This window comes from Dipodomys merriami, unplaced genomic scaffold (assembly GCF_024711535.1).
Source record: "Dipodomys merriami isolate MVZ:Mamm:240054 unplaced genomic scaffold, mDipMer1.0.p SCAF_10, whole genome shotgun sequence".
Lineage (NCBI taxonomy): Eukaryota > Metazoa > Chordata > Mammalia > Rodentia > Heteromyidae > Dipodomys > Dipodomys merriami.
Window position 1 is genome coordinate 20,043,010 of NW_027202271.1, and position 17,314 is coordinate 20,060,323.

Sequence of the window (17,314 nt, forward strand, 5' to 3'; positions counted from 1 at the left end):
TTAGATCAAGATTAAGCACTGTCTAACTGGTTTTTATAGGGAGGGACAATAGAAACCATGACTAGGCTAGGCAAATCCATTCCCTGGGTCTCAACTCCTCCACAAATGCCATGCTGTGGCATAATGGAACCCTAATCTTATGGTCTCTCTGGAGTGTCTCTTCCCTACCATGTGCTAACAAATTGGTTCCCAAAGTTGTAAGCAATTGAGATTTATTAGCTTCAATGACACATTTTGAACTTGGGTCCATAGGGTATCTTTGACACTGTCAGAAAATTGGTCCCAATGTGTCTTCTCTAAAGAGAGTAGATAAAACTTACTGACACTCTAGCTATCTGCAGCCCACAAGCTGATTTCTAAGGATGCATACATAATCTCCTAGAATTGAAATATTAAGGACTCTTTCATCTATGAAGGTCTTCTAAGACTTTATGAATAAAGCATTCATGTTATTGTTGTTGTTTTTCTTTTTTATTACACCTGTGAAGAACTGCATCTGTCTGAAAATGAGATTTTTGTTCTGGCTTGTATTTTTTAGAATGGAAGATCATGTACTCCATTCCCAATAAACCCAACAAACTTGGATGCTTCTATTGAGAAAAGGATAATGTGTGTGTGTTTGTGTGCTTGAAAGCTAATGGTAGCAAATGAATGGAAAATAAGTCATCTTTTAGATAACTCAGAGATTTTGCAAGTCACATCATAAGGTAAACACTACACTGAAGATATTTAGATGGTCACGATTGTGAACATTATATGTTTTTAAATTTTGTGACAATATCATCCTGGAGACATGGATTGTAAAAATCAATTGTGAAATTCTGGAAGAAAAAGCAATCTTTGCCAAAGACCACAGGTTTGTATAAACAGGAAACAAAGAGTTGTTAGGAGATCTGGGTCTGTGTTTAATGTTACCTAATGCCCTAAAATGTGTACAGGAAAAAATGAACATATTGGTAATAATGATGATATGATTTTTCTCACTTTATGCATGGGGCCCTTTTATATTCTTTGATTATCAGAAAAATCTAAAGGCTGATTAACTTCACAGAGTTTTCTTCTCTGTAAACTACCAATTTAACGATTTAAAAAAAAAACAACATTATTGTCAAAAAAGGTGAAGGTTTCTGTATTGAGGGAAAAAAGAGGATGGAAGAGTTGAGCGTGATGGAGATCATTTACAACTGAGCATCACCCACTCTGAAATGCTACCTGTGATCATTCAGGATTCTTTTTTTGGGTCCGGTCATGGGGCCTGAACTCTGGGCCTGGACACTGTCCCTCAGCTCTTCAGCTCAAGGCTAGCGCTCTACCACTTGAGCCACAGCACCACTTCCGGCTTTTTTCTTTTTGCTTATGTGGTGCTGAGGAATTGAACCCAGGGCCTTGAGCATGCAAGGCAAGTGCTCTACCACTGAGCCACCTTCCCAGGATTCTTATTCTTATTCTCAGGGACATATCCCAAATCAGTGTCCTAGAGACTCTGCCAATAGGAAACCAACAAATGAGAATGTGTAAATTCATAGGACTCATTGATGCCTGAGCCTTTTTCATGCAAAGTAAAGGCTCAATGTATAAAAGGAGATGCTCTTCAACAGTGCTTGTGTAGGGAAATTGTGAAACGTGAAGAATAATGCAGATGAGAATCCACAGACGTTCTCCAGAGCATACAGGACTGCCGAGAGATCACAGAGGGAAGAAAATAGCAGAAAAATGAGTCAGGTGAATATCTTTTTATGTCTTTTTACTAAGAGCCTAGAAGTCAAGGAGATGTCAATAGAGTTAAGGAAAAATGCTTTAAATGAAGAGTTTCATAAACATGTTGAGTTTAAAAGTGCACTTCCCTCCATAGGTGGGGTTGGAGGTATTAAAAGAATGATGGAAAGGGTGACATTGATCAAGATGCACTGGTACACATGAACTGACATGGTGAATTGAAACCTCTTTGAATAACTACTTAAAGATAACTGAAGGGAAAGGAAGGGGAACAACCAAATGGTGAGACAAAGGACAAGGGGGAACCAATGCAACAGTGATATTCACAAGACAATATGTTGAAAATGATCTTGGGGGTTGGGTGGAGGGAATGTAGGAGAAAAATGAGGGAAGGGGTAACAAGTTTGACAAGAAATGTACTTATTACCTTATTTACCTAACTGTAATCTCTCTGTACATCACCTTGACAATAAGAAAAAAGAAAAAAAAGATAATTGAAAAATTTTTAAAACAAAGGATACTTTTTTAAAATGTTTTAATATATTCTTCTAGCCATTCACTAGTGGCTTATGCCAATAAATCCTAGCCACTCAGGAGGCTGAGATTGGAGGATGGTTGTTCAAAGTCAGCCAGGGCAGGAAAGTTCATGAGACTCTTATCTCCAGTTAACGACCAAAAGCCAGAAATGGAGCTGTGGTTCAAGTGGTAGAGCACTCTATTTGAGAAGAAAAAAAACTCAGAGACAGTGCTCATGTCCTGAGTTCAAAGATCCAGGACCAGCACACACACACACACACACACACACACACACACACACACACACACGAATAAAATAAAATATATTCTTCTGAAAAAAATGCTAAGTTATTATTCTGTAATGTATTTTGTGATCAACATCACAAAAGTCTTCCTAGAGAAGACTTTAGGAACAAGGTCACTTAGATAGAGATCAGGCACTCATGGAGCCAAGTATTGTCCCATGGGCTACTGGGAAGGAGAACAATGGATGACTTGATTCTGTTGGTTAAAGTAAGAGTTTTCTCTCCTACTCTGAGAAACTCTTTGGGCTTTTCTTTTTAATTCTTTCTAACCTTTTCTCTCTAGATCTACTTAAAGTCAACCATGAGAAACAGGACCATGGTCACTGAGTTCATTCTTCTGGGCCTCACAAGTCAGCCTGAACTCCAGGTGGTGATTTTCATCTTTCTGTTCCTCACCTACATGCTCAGTGTCCTCGGAAATCTGTCTATCATAATCCTCACCTGCCTTGACTCTCACCTCCAAACCCCCATGTATTTCTTCCTGAGGAACTTCTCTTTCTTAGAAATCTCCTTCACATCCATCTTCATTCCCAGGTTTCTAACCAGCATGACCACAGGAAATAAAGCCATCAGCTTTGCAGGCTGCTTCACTCAGTATTTTTTTGCTATATTTTTAGGAGCCACAGAGTTTTACCTCCTGGCCTCCATGTCCTATGATCGCTATGTGGCCATCTGCAAGCCCCTGCACTACCTGATTATCATGAACAGCAGAGTCTGCCTACAACTTGTGTTCTGCTCTTGGCTTGGGGGATTGATAGCTATCTTACCACCGATCATCCTGATGAGCCAGGTAGAGTTCTGTGCCTCCAATGTTCTGAATCACTATTTCTGTGACTTCGGGCCCCTGGTAGAACTTGCCTGCTCAGACACAAGTGCCTTAGAGCTATCAGTCTTCCTATTGGCTACGATGACTCTAGTAGTCACGCTGGTGCTGGTGATACTTTCTTACACATACATCATCAGGACCATTCTGAGCGTCCCTTCTGCCCAGCAAAGGACAAAGGCCTTTTCTACTTGTTCCTCCCACCTGGTGGTCATCTCCCTCTCTTACAGCAGCTGCATGTTCATGTACATTAATCCTTCTGCAAAAGAAGAAGGTACTTTCAACAAAGCCATGGCTGTGCTCATTACCTCTGTCACCCCCTTATTAAACCCCTTCATTTATACGCTGAGAAACCAGCAAGTGAAGCAAGCCTTTAAAGACAATGTCAAGAAGGTGGTGAGGTTCTAAAGAAAAGAAAAAATTTCAATGGAAAATGCATTTTCAACTTGTAAAGTATGTACTGTGTCTTTCCGTATTCCAGTGATGACCCCCAGGATAAGTTTATATATGTGTGTGTATGTGTGTAAAATGTGTATGCATCTATGTGCATACACTTGTATATATGTATATATATATATTTGTGTATAAACATATATATCAGATGTTCTGACTTCAAGAATATGGTCTAGGTTGTTGGGCTACTGTTCTTTTTTTTTTTTTCTTTTGGTCAGCTGTGGGGCTTGAACTCTGGGCCTGGGCGCTGTCCCTCAGCTCTTCAGCTCAAGGCAAGCGCTCTACCACTTGAGCTACAGCGCCACTTCCGGTTTTCTGGTGGTTTATTGGAGATAGGAGTCTCACAGTCTCTCCTGCCCGGGCTGGCTTTGAACCTCACATCTCAGCCTCCTGAGTAGCTAGGATTACAGGCGTGAGCCACCAGCGCCCGGCTGGGCTACTGTTCTTAAACAAGCCTGGCGCTCCCTCTGTGGAAGGGACTAGAAGACACTGGCTTCTTTGCTCTCTCCCACGCTGCCTTTTCCACTGTGCATTATCATTCTTATATGTGATTAAAAGAAAAGGAAGATGAATCACTGCCAATAGAACTAGTTCTTCAGATTCTTCTGGCCTTTGCAGTTACCTGTTATGGTATAGTTCATATTGCAGCGGAGTTCAAAGACATGGATACTACTTCAGAGCTAAAAAATAAGACATTTAATACCTTAAGGAATCACCCATCTTTTTATGTATTTAATCACCATGGTCAAGTACTGTTCTAGGCTTTGGATACAACAAATTCTTCAAACAAAGATGCATTGTCCTCTAACACATCATTGAAGTTACAAAAACTCGAATCACTATACCGTTAAGATTTTTACAGATTAGATTACAGGACAGGACCAAGTTGAACAGTGGAGTCTGGGGTATAAAACACTCCTATCATCAGTATTTATATTGCTTTTTTTTAGATCTGGTTTTAAGAAGTCTATGGCCCTTGTTTGTTAATTGGTTATCCAGTCATTAATGGAATATAAATTATCTGTGAAATGCATCTTTGATCTTTCATATAGATAATTTTTTTCATTTAATCCAATTTACATCATTGTAAAAGACACTGTTTTGAAAGCATTTTCGTGGAAAATAGTAATTTTGTGATTATTTATTTTCTTAGATTTTTTTTTTGCTTTACAGTTTTTAGAAATCCTTTAGGAAACACTGTGTGACTGCTGCATTTTGCAACACGAGACATTAAAATGGTCTTATCAAATAAACTTCCCTGATGAGACTAAAGTGACTTTGCAGCCCTAAAAAGTGGCTCTGCTTTAGCTTTAGCAAATATTTGACAGTTTTTACTTTATCCATGACTTCTCACCCCACTCACCACAATATACCCTCTACTATCAACTATCTTGTTCCTCTGAGAGTTTGTGTGCACTGAGCAATTTTTATGTCAAAAATTCTTTCCTGATGTTTTTATAGGCTCAACTTGCTGCAAAGCTAATTGGAGTTTTCTTCCATTAGCTGCAAAAATGTTTAGGTTATGTAATGAGGAGTAGTTGAAGATAGATCAAAAATGATTTCATTATCTTGCCTTTGGAAAAGAATAGTCGTCATAAGAAAAACTAATTATCTTTGGCAACTCTCATTTATTCAAATTCTGTTAGTTTATTTCATACTATTCTAGTGAAATAGTGAAAATGAAGGAAAACTTTCAGGAATCTAATGGCATTCTCAAAGGAAATTAGATCTAAATAGTTGGAACTCATATATTTAATTTATTTAGAAAATTAAAATCACTGGAGAAATTTAATTGTAGCTGCCAACAGAATTGCGTCCTCACTCTATGGTGCTGAAGGTAAGGATGAGAATACAGTTTAATTTTTTTCAGAGACAGAAATATTGCTTTACCACAAACTAAAACAATTTAAGGACATCAAACAAAAAAAAAAAAGAAATATTGCTTTTAAGGAAATTTGGCTTTCTCTATGAGCTTTAAAAAAACCCCAGGAAGCTTATTATTTTCTTGGTAGAGAATATTAGCCTTTGTTGAATTACCCAGGTATAAAAATATTGCTTTTCTTGAATTGTAAAGGTGTAAAGGAAATAAATACCATGCAGGTGTCAAAATGAAATGCACGCTGGGTGTCAGTAGCTTACACCTGTAATCTTAGCATCAGGAGGATGAGTCTAAGGATTGTGCTTCAAAACCAGCCCAGGGAAGGAAAGTCTGTAAGACTCTTATCTCCAATTAACCACCAGAACACCAGAAATGGTACTATGGCTCAAGTGGCAGAGTAGTAGCTTTGAGCTGAAGAGCTCAGGGACAGTGCCCATGCCCAGAGTTCAAGCCCCTCAAATGAAAAAAAAAAAGAATAAAATAAAGAAATGTACTTTAGGCAAGAGTCAGAAGATACCCTTATTACATTTTACTTTAGGAACAGGGCATCACTATCAAGGTGCCCTTATACCTGATGATATTTTGTCCCATTAGAAATGAATTTTCTCTCTTCTATTCTACTTGGTAATACCCAGCTCCAAAGGATGTTATTTCTTTGTCAATGATTTTTATTCTGTGCAACTTTTCTGTCTCATGAGAACAAAGTTTGGAATCTGTTGGTTACCTGAAATAATTTAGAAATGTGTTAAAAATGTGAAATCAGGGGTTAAAGTGATAATAAAGTCAAAGTAATATGAGAGAAACAAGCTGATTGTATTAAGCTTGTCAACTGTTTCCTTTCATGTGATTTGATTTGGGAGATCCCCTTATTTTCTTCTCTTTTGGGGCTGTCTTCTCTTCCTAAGATATTTTCATAACATTGCTGCTGAGAAATAATTTATATACCTTGTAATTACTACCCACTTAAAGGATTTTCATATCTATCAAATTTAGGATATTTTCTTAATCCCCAAAACACTGTGGACTTTGTAGCAGTCACCTCTTATTTCTTCTTGATGCCCGCCCACTCCCAGCCCTAGGTAATCATCCATCTATTTTCAGGCCTTTAATATAATAAATTCAGACATTACCAGTCTTTTGTGACTGGCTTCTTAAATAGCATTTTCTTTGTGGAGTGATAAATTCTCATCATAAGAACTTACTGCTGTGAAAGGAAGTAGTTGAGATGCCAGGGGTATAATTCACTGGTAGAGCACTTTCCGAGCATGTTGAGGGCCTTGGGTTTATCCCTAGCCCAAAAGAAAAGACCAGTGGATTTAAGGATTGAGATTTATCAGTCAATTTCATGCTGAATAGTTTTTACCTTCTACGCAAGCATCCATGATATACTACTTCTTACAAAATTTGGCTAATCTCTAGAATGGATATTGAAATCTATCTCTGCAAGCTCAGTCAGGAAAATCCTGCTAAAATGAGGCCAAATAACTTGGCAAATACTCAACAGCAACTTTCAGATATATCTACCTTTGCTCACAGCTTGTGTACAGTGGGCCAGGTGAGCTCTCCCAATTATATTTAAAATTCAGTGAATCTTTTCCAAGTATGTACCATAGGACAAAATGTGACTTTGGTACATTGTACCAGTGCTAAATGTATTAAATATAGAATTTTACTCATAGTACTATGAGATTATCCATTATTACCCATGATAGTTGAAATATGTAGTGATGTGAGCTAGTTATGTCTGCAATAAACTGTCATTTCAGTGACATTCAGAAGTATGTACCAATCAAAGTTTTCTAGAATACAGGAAGACACATTTCTTAATAACCAGTGAGCCAGGCAAATACTACTATAAGTTAATGACTCAGCTGCACAAAATGCAAGTAGTGAACTGGACACTAGTATGCTCTACAGCTCCCTATAATTGTTTCCTAAGCATTATGGCTTTTTTTTGAATGGCATGCCATTCCATGATGTATGTTTCCATGATGTATTGAGTAGTGTTGTTTGTTGTGAGCACCAATGCCTGCAACACCAAGCTAAACACATATTTGGGATCTGTTTCCTCTCCTTAAACAACCTTACCCTGCCTAATAAATAAATAATTGTCTCAAAAAAGGAATACGGAGTAGAGTAGAATTAGGATGTACAAACTAAATTTATGTGATGAATTTAGAAAGATAAGATGAGATCGCTCAGTACTAATGATTCATGCCTATAATCCTTGTCACTCAAGAGGCAGAGATCTGAGGGTTTGTGGTGTGAAGCCAGCCAGGGCAGAAAAAATCTGAAAAGTTACATCTCCAATGAGCTAGCAAAAATGTCAGTCTGGAGGAATGGCTCAGATGGTAGAGTACCACCTGTGAGGAAACAAACCAAGTGAGTATGAGGCCCCATTTCCTGAAATCAGTCAATCAGTCAATCAAAATATAGCATAAAATTATTGGAGAAGGTGAATGAGACTCTACCAAAAGAACAGATGAAGGGAATTAATTCTGCTTTCCAGGAGGGAATTGAAATTTCAGAAGCAAGGCATTTTGCCTATGTCAAAGAGAAAGCAGAGAAGAACTGAAAATGATAAAAGAGGCAAGACTGTGAGCATGTACAACTGGAAGATGTAGGGTTGCTGGGTAGTCTTTAGACAAGAAGTTAATGTTCTCACCAGCATTTGGAGGAAGTGTGGTGGGAGTGCTCATGAATGTGGAGTCCAGGAGACTATACCTCCATCAAGATGACAGTCACGGAGCTGGGAAGGTGGCTCAGTGGTAGAGCACTTGCCTTGCATGCATGAGGCCCTGGGTTCGATTCCTCAGCACCATATAAGCAAAAAGAAAAAAGCTGGAAGTGGCGCTGTGGCTCAAGTGTTAGAGCACTAGCCTTGAGCTGAAGAGCTGAGGGACAGCGCCCAGGCCCAGAGTTCAGGCCCCACGACCAGTCCCCAAAAAAAAAAAAAAAAAAAAACAGATGACAGTCACTTCCCTTCTCTTCCCTTTGTCATGTGTATCTCAACTGCAGCCATGATAGCTTCCTTCCTTCCTAAGAGTGAAATGAAAGAATGTACATTAAGTCTACCATTCCTCAAATTAGAATAAAACTCTCAAGACTTTGTCAGCTTTGTGGCACACACACACACACACACACACACACACACACACACACACACACACACACACACACACACACACACACACACACAGAGGCCTGAATCTTGAACTCAAGGCTTGGGCACTGTTCCAAGGCTTGTACTCAAGGCTAGCACACTACCACTTTAGCCACAGCTCTACTTCAGGCTTTTTGGTGGTTAGTTGGAGATAAGAATCTCCTGGACCGGTATAACCCCTGTTTTCACTGTATTTGATGTTGGTGCCCTCCATCTTGTATAGACATTTTTCTAATTTGGGGAGAGGAAGAGAAATAACAAAATGCTGAAATAAGAATAAGGTTGACCCCAGACACTATGTTGAAAACAAACTTTACAACTTGGGAGGAAGGAGTTGGGAAGGTAGGGAGGGAAGGGATGGGCAAAAACAAAGGAGGAGGTAACAATGCTCAATAGGAAGTGTACACATTACCTTACTCATTTAACTATAACCCCTCTGTACAGTATTTCTACAATAAAAAACATGTTTAAAAAAAGAATCTCAGCTAGGCGCCAGTGGCTCACGCCTGTAATCCTAGCTACTCAGGAGGCTGAGATCTGAGGATCACGGTTCAAAGCCAGCCTGGGCAGGAAAGTCTGTGAGACTCTTAATCTCCAATAAACCACCAGAAAACCGGAAGAGGTGCTGTGGCTCAAGTAGTAGAGTGCTCGCCTTGAGCTGAAGAGCACAGAGACAGTGCTCAAACCCAGAGTTCAAACCCCACAACCAACCAAAAAAATAAACATAAAAATAAAAAGAGTCTCGTGGACTTTTCCTGCCCTAGGTGGCTATACTCAGACTTCTCCAACCCCATTCCCTTTTGCTATCTTCTGATCTTGTCATCCTCTCTTTTCTTCAAATGCAGCTAAATACTGTAAACAAGTACATGGCCTACTCCTACTTCCCACAAACGTCACATTTATCACCTTAAGTAAAATGTCCCTACCCCCTCCATTATCCTTTCATTGTCCTTTGCTGTCCTAGTCCTAGATCAACTGGCAAGCACTACCACAGCAGTCATAAGAACTATTTGGCTTGACCAACAGAGCTCTGGAGGCTCAAGGCCTGAGATTCAGGTATCAGCAATACTGGTTCCTTCTGAGAACTCTGGGTGGTTTGCAGACAGCCTACCACTAGCAGAAACAGGCCGTCAACTTCTGCTTGTGACAATTCCCTTGTGGAAGGTGACAGACTATCCCTATGTGCTAAAGATGAGCACAGGTACGCTGAGCTTAAACTCCATGAAAAGAAAAAATGCATACGTACTGAATCCAAAGTCCTTAAACATCAACAAGACTCACAACATTAAGAAACATCATTCCAATATCATTGGAAAGTCATAGCTTATTAATCGTGACAGCATCCCTACAGGAGAGAAATTTGCGAGGGATCCTTGGATGAGAAATCATCTAGAAATATCATGTTCCCTAAGTATCAGAAAACTTAGTCAGGTGCTAGTGGCTCATGCCTGTAATCCTAGCTACTCCCAAAGCTGAGATCTGAGAATCATATAATGAAGACAGAACATACAGAAAAGACTCTTATCTCCAGTTAACCACCAAAAAGCCAAAAGTGGAGCTGTGGCTCAATTCCTAGAGTACCAGCCTTGAGTGAAAAAAGCCAAGCAATAGCACAAGGCTTTGAGTTCAAGCCCCAGTGCTTGAATTTTGTCACATAGAAGAGACAAACCCTATATATTCAATTAACTAGAATTTAAGTCATCTGACTTCCAGTAGAGTAGCTGCTATAACCTTATAGACAATGGTGCCCATACATAATGCTGCACCTGATCAAAATATGTTTGCAATAGGATTAAAACCAAATTAAAATTGCCAAACAGGCTGGACATCTATAATGTCTGTGGGTTAGATGAGCCAAAATGGTGACAAAGCAGTCTTAGATGCCTTCTTACCTACTTACAAGTTCTATTTACCCAACAGATGATATCAACTACTTAATCAAAAACAGTCATGTAACATACATACTCATTTGGAAGAAAGTTCTTAAGCAAATATTCTATTATTTCCACTGGAGATTCTTTTTAATTGTCCTGCTGACAGCTTGTGCCCAGAGCAACCATATCCTAAGTTCATTAGTGATTTCTGAGTACAGATTCCCCAGACACCATTTCTTTTTTCTCTCTGAATTGGTCCCACAAGTCTGTAATAAGAGAATCAATTGTAAATAAACCTTTCCATTTGATGGAACAGGGAAGGGGGACAGATGTCTCTCTTACAGTCATGACCCAAAACTTCAGAATCTTAAATTTTGGGGGAAAATCATGAGCCATAGTGAAAGCAAAACTTTCTGTCCCAACTCAAACTCTAACCCTTTTGTGGCATGTCTAGGATGTTGACTGAGCATCATATTTTATCAAGCCCCAATAAGACACAAAAATTAATTAAAATAAAAAATCAATACAACTTTCTATTCACTAGCTATTCTGCTTAAATTATTCCCAAGACATTTTGGCTAACAAAAACATAGCCCTGCGTTCAACCTTGAGTAACCACAAAAAAAAAAAAAAAATCACATTATTTCATAGATTTGTTGGACAGGATCTAGGTTAATTATCTGGGTACTTTTGGATCAAAGTCTCTCTCATGGGATTGCTTTCAATTTGTCAATCAACCAGAACTATGGGATCACCCCTAAAATCCATAGCTATATGCGATGTCATCTTCCTTTGCTAAAGTCTAAGAGACAGTTTCTTATTTCTCAGGACAGAGGGAGGTGCAGCTGGAGTGGGGGGAAGAAACCTCTGGGCTTGGATGAGTTGAGTTGGATTGGGTTGGGAATTCTTCTCAAAATCAGCCCTTTTTGAACCAGTATTCACTTTCATGATGAGCACTGTCTTTCAAAGAGAACTTGGAAAAATGTTTAGAAAGCAGTCCAGGGCTAATTCTGAGATTACCTTGTGCAGGTGAGAGGGAGAGGAGTTAGTGGCTCACAGTCCCGTCTATAAAAGCAGACCACAGAGAGATACCACACAGTTATAACCTGTATTATCAATGAGCTCAGCTCCATCAGACCTGTCTGACGGCCCTAGATATGCGCCAGGCCACTCCATGTGCAACCTCTCTGTTGTCCTTGGGGTTGGGGTGGAGGAAGGGATCATTCCTCACCAAGGCCTGGCAGCAGAGGCAAGCCATTGCCTTTTCTTCATTCTCCCCAACCCATCTCCCTCCCCAGCCACTGCTGGGAATCAGACTCATGGGGGAATGGAGCTGCTGTGATGACCTGCTGGGAGGGGTGCTCTGAGGCCCTGGGGACCCCTTTGCAGGTAAAAGCCCACAGGCCCTCCGGCTCAGACCTTCGAGCCTGCGTCTTCTATTTTCCTCTCTTGCTTTTGCTCTTCTCCACTCACCCTCTGCTCCAGCCTCCATCCATTTCTATCAATGCATGATTATCCTATCTGCTCACCCACTTTTCTGCCCCTTTTCTATCCTGTCAGTTCATATGCTTTTCTTCACTGCTTTCTCAAGGGGAGCCACCACCATTGCCAGATCTTTGCCTCTAAATGATGGAACCTGGGTGAGTGGAACAAACCACCCTGCTGTCTATCAAGTCCCCAGCCCTCAGGAATGTCTGCCACGGTCCTTCAGCTCCCTGGGTTTAGCTTCCTTCTGCCCTGTGCCAGTTTCTGGGGTGGCGTCCACCCTCTTCCTCTGAGAGCTGGGATGTTCCTTGCACTTGCCCACATCTTTCCTGCTGTAGCCCCTGTCTCCCCCCAGCTGCCTCCCGCTACTGCAGGACGCCCCCTCTGCCCCCTCCCTCCACTCAGGGGACATGGGGGTGGACAATGGCACAGCAGTAACTGAATTTGTTCTGTTGGGGTTCTCAGAGTTTGGCTCCCTGCGGGGCCCTCTGTTTTGGGGTGTTCTCTGCATGTACATGGTCACCCTGCTGGGGAACTCTCTGATCATCTTCCTCACGCTGGCAGACTCTGCCCTGCACTCCCCCATGTACTTCTTCCTGGGCCACTTCTCCCTGGCCGAGATCCTCTACACCACCACCATCGTGCCCCGGATGCTGAGGGACCTCCTGTCCTCCCACCCCACCATCCCGCTTGCCAGCTGCTTCACCCAGCTCTACTTCTTCGCCCTCTTTGGCATCGCTGAATGTTGCCTGCTGGCTGCCATGGCCTATGACCGCTATGCGGCCATCTGCCGGCCTCTGCATTACGCCACCCTGATGAACCGGGGTGCGTGTGTCGGTATGGTGGGTGCCTCCTACCTCATGGGTGTCATCACTGGCACCACTCACTCCCTCTTTATCTTCACTTTGCCCTTTCAAGGTGACAACATCATCCATCACTTTCTATGTGATATTCTGCCGGTGCTGAGACTGGCTAGTGCAAGCACTTTCTGGGGGGAAGTGGGAAACCTTGGAGTCACCATAGCTTTTATCCTGACCCCCTTCTTGCTGATCATGGCCTCTTATGTCTGCATTCTTGCAACCATCCTTGGAGTCTCAACAGCCCAGGGACGGAGAAAGATCTTCTCTACCTGCTCCTCCCATCTCTTTGTGGTCATCCTGTTTTATGGGACTGGGACAGTTGCATACATGAAGCCTCAGGCAAGCTCCTCTCGGGACACAGACCAGGTTCTTGCTGTCTTTTATACAGTTGTCACCCCCATGTGCAACCCTTTTGTCTACTCCCTGAGGAACAAGGAGGTCACAGGAGCCATGAGGAGGGTCATGAAGAAGTACCTTTGTTGTTCTTGATCCCCACCCCTTCCTGAGGTCTTGGAGCTCAGGCCTGGATCTCTGGACATTTTCAAGGAGGAAGGAGAAGCTGTACCGAGCACATTTCACAGGAACCTGGCCTGCTGTGCAGTGGTGTCATGTAGAGCTCCTCGTCCTGCCCAGTGAGAGAGCACAAGACCCAGAAATGTTTGTAGAGCTCTGCTTCTGAGGGCTGTCCATGTGACCTTGACCCGGCTTCATCCTGAGGACATTGCTGAGCCAACTCACAGCCCAGGGAGGTTGGTGGAGGAAGGAAACTCTGCTGACCTGGTGTGAGGATCTCTCAGTTCCTGGTGTTTCCTGAGGCCCCCAGGACTTCCTGGCCTATAGTTCTTGAGATCCTCGTACTTTCCCTTCTCCCAGGGACGATGCCTTATAAACCTTTCTCTGATGCCAGCCACTTCTGCTTCAACCTAAGCTCCTTTACTCCAGGTGTGATGTCTGGTCTGTGCCTTCAGTGGCAGGAGGAAATATGGGCAGGGAGTCATTCATTGGTTTGGCTTTGGGCATTCAGGTGTCGAATCCTGCTTGGTGTTGCTTTAGGTCAGGAGGCTTCTGTCTAGGTACTTGTCTCCATGAGATGTTGGTATTCTTTCTCAGCTTCTTCCCTCTTTCCCTTGGTGGACTGCTTTTCATTTCTTCCTCTGGGCCTGGGGAAGAAATGCACATCCCTTTTTTCCCTGACTGCTTGGAAGAGAACTTGGCTCTCAGACACTCAAAATAGTACTTTGATTTCTTGCAACCAACTTTCCCCTATTTCTTCTTGGAGTCCACTTTGATTTGCTGTCTGGAGGGATCTAGCTATCTAATTTTCTTGGGGAGCAAGGACTTGCTTGTTCATGAACTGTCCTTCAGCTATCTTCCACAGGAAGAAGCAAAATGGTCAGAGAAATTAGTCTCCAAGTATAATAGATAAGGACTTTTTTTTACTATATATTTTTATTGTAAAGACACTCTACAGAGGGGTTACAGTTACATGAGTAAGGTAATGAGTACATTTCCTATAGAGCATTATTACCTCTTCCTTTGTTTTTCCCCTACCATCCTTTCCCTCCCCACCTCCCCAACCCTTCCCCCCCCCCACACCCGGATGTTGTAAAGTTAGTTTTCAACATAGTATCTTGTACATCTCATTGTTACAATGGGCCAACCTGTATTAGATTAAGACTTTTAGATAGCATTTTTTTTAAATCTGAATTAAAATTGATAAGAAAGTAGAAGGGGAACTATTTGGGAAGAGGGATGAGACCAGTGGGAGGGGAGAGGAAGAAACACAGAAGAGTAAGGGACATTTGAAAATGATTAAAACACATTATACACAGGGATGAGAGTGTCATAATAAAACCACGGCTTTGTATGATTAGTATAAACTAATAAAAATGAATGAAAAATTGTATTGATTTTCATTCCCTGCTTGAAAAAATAAAACTGTTAACTTCAATGAATGTTTTATCCAGAAGAAAAGACAGTAACTATTAATATTTTGGTGTTTAGAATGTCACTAAGAAATTACTATGAATCTGTTCTCTCTTTCTCTATATTTTTATAGGGAGATATGAGTGTATATGTATGTATACATATATAGTCTAAATAAGATTATGTGGTCTTATTGTCTTGTAAAACATACTTTCTCTTGCTCAAGTTATATTATATTGCTGTACTGTATCAGGATACTGCTAGAACATGATTTTTACAGTTGCTGTTTAACCTATGCTGGAACTGAAGCTAGAAGTGAGGATCAAAGAAGAAAACTAGAAAAAAGTAAACTGCCCCCTCCAAGTAGTATTTTTCTCATGTGAATCCTTTGTCTGACCCGAGCTCCATTCTTAGGTTCTGTGTGAATACTCCTTAGCTAAATCATGAGTGTAAAAGTCTCTGTGAGGAAGTGGTTCAATTGGTAGAACACTAGCCTTGAGCTGAAGAGCTCAGGGACAGTGCCCAGGTCCAGAGTTCAGGCCCCACGACTAACAAAAAAAAAAAAGAAAGAAAGAAAGAAAAGAGTCTCTGCAATTCTCACAGCTGTAGTGAGAGTCATTTCCTTCCACATAGTCACTTTGCATTTCCCAAGATAAGCTTCTTCCTCATTGTGATGTCTCTATTGTTGCTAGAATGCAGTGTCCCAAACTGGCCAGGTTGCCGCTGTTGCTGTTCTCCATGTTTCTCTGGGAGCAGGCATAGTGTCTGGCATGCAGAAGATGTTTTAAAAAAAACTTGCTAATATGTTAATAAGTAAATATAAGAAAGCTGTGACACTTATTTCAGTACTGTGACTGCTACTCCTGCCGTTTGTAGTCCCACAAGCCTCAATGATAACATTCTTCAAGGTTTCTAGATGTTTTAAAAAAAAAAACCTGGGGTAGGGCTTGAAATGTGGCTTAGGGTAGAGTGCTTGCCTAGCATGCATACGGTCCTGGGTTCCATTCCTAGTATCACATAAACAGAGACAGCTGGAAGTGGCGTTGTGACTCAAGTGGTGGAGTGCTAGCCTTGAGCAAAAGAAGCTCAAAGACAAAGACATTATGCCCAGGCCCTGAGTACAAGCCCCAGGACTGGCATTAAAAAAAAAAAAAACTGGACTTTTTCCATTTTAAAAAAAAACAACTCCTTGTCTAAAGTTGCTGGCAAGTATAAAATGTGTCATGGAAAGAGGTGGAGGAGAGCAGTGCAGGGTTTGGAGGAGAAGGTCTTGGGGAACAGGAGCTCCTGGTACAAGGCAGGAGGGAATGGTTCAGAAAGTATCAGAGAGCCTGTGCCCTGGGGTGCTGAGAAAGAAGTCAAGGGGAAGGAGCAATTCTGGGAGAAAAACTGACTCTGGTGGCTCACAGGGTGGAAAGGAATTTTTAGACCACCAGGCTTAGAGATGGTTGGGAACTGAGAGACACTGAGAACCAGAACCTCAGCCAAGGTCAAACCACAGGGGTGGCCTGGTTAGGATGCTGCTGGGGCTGCCAACTCCGGTCACTGCAGACTTCCCTGGTGCTGTGCTGGGGCTGGGGCTGGCGCTCCTGGGCCTGGAACTCCCCACAGAGCTCAGCAACACCAACTACACCCTTTCTTCTGCTCTGTATGGCTTGCATCTGAATCCAGGTGTAGGGCAGGGGTCATCTCTAGGACTCTGGGAAGGTCAGGGCCTGTCAGGCAGGGACTGTAGGTATTGGCTCTTCACTGCAACAACCCTTGGGGAACATGCTCCAACTGTGCCCATGTGTCTCTTCCTTCTGAGATCTCTCCCAAATAAGAAATAAACCCAGGGAAAAAAAAGAAATATACCCAGGAGCTCATAAGGAAGCAAAATGTTAGGTTCATTACTAGTAAATCTGAACTGGAGAATATGCCTTGAAGCAAAAACTAAAATAAGCAAACACCCAAAACAACCCAAATTTATCACTCACCCCCAGTTGCAGGCAAAGGACATAGACAAGTTACAGCTCACTCCAAGTGGAGTGATTTGAAGGAATTAAGAGTATATAAAGCCAAAGTCAAGTCAGCCTTGGGAAAAAGCGTGCTATAATTCTATTGTTCTTGTTATTTTAAGTAAGTGACATTTCTGTTTAGAAATCTTTGAGGATTGGGAAATTTATGTATATATTATATTATATATGCTATATTGTATTTATTCTATATTATAATATATCATGTATTATATATGACATATTACACATTGTGTATGTTGCATATTATATAGTGTACATTAAATATTATAAATTACATAGTATGCATTCTATCTTCT

At 41.4% G+C, this 17,314-nt stretch overlaps 2 protein-coding genes across 2 annotated transcripts; both read left to right on the forward strand.

Moving 5' to 3' along the window:
* The first annotated feature begins 1,656 nt into the window (after positions 1-1,656).
* Positions 1,657-4,664, forward strand: LOC138838336 (olfactory receptor 6C4-like). Its single transcript, XM_070037692.1, is given in 3 exon segments — positions 1,657-1,722; positions 2,821-3,875; positions 4,268-4,664. Coding segments are annotated over 3 exon segments (1,461 nt in total). The 5' UTR covers positions 1,657-1,713.
* Positions 4,665-12,624: 7,960 nt separating this feature from the next.
* On the forward strand, positions 12,625-13,563 carry LOC138838340 (olfactory receptor 10P22-like). The gene has a single exon (XM_070037707.1). The coding sequence runs from the start codon at positions 12,625-12,627 to the stop codon at positions 13,561-13,563; it is 939 nt and encodes a 312-aa protein (XP_069893808.1).
* Positions 13,564-17,314: the final 3,751 nt, after the last annotated feature.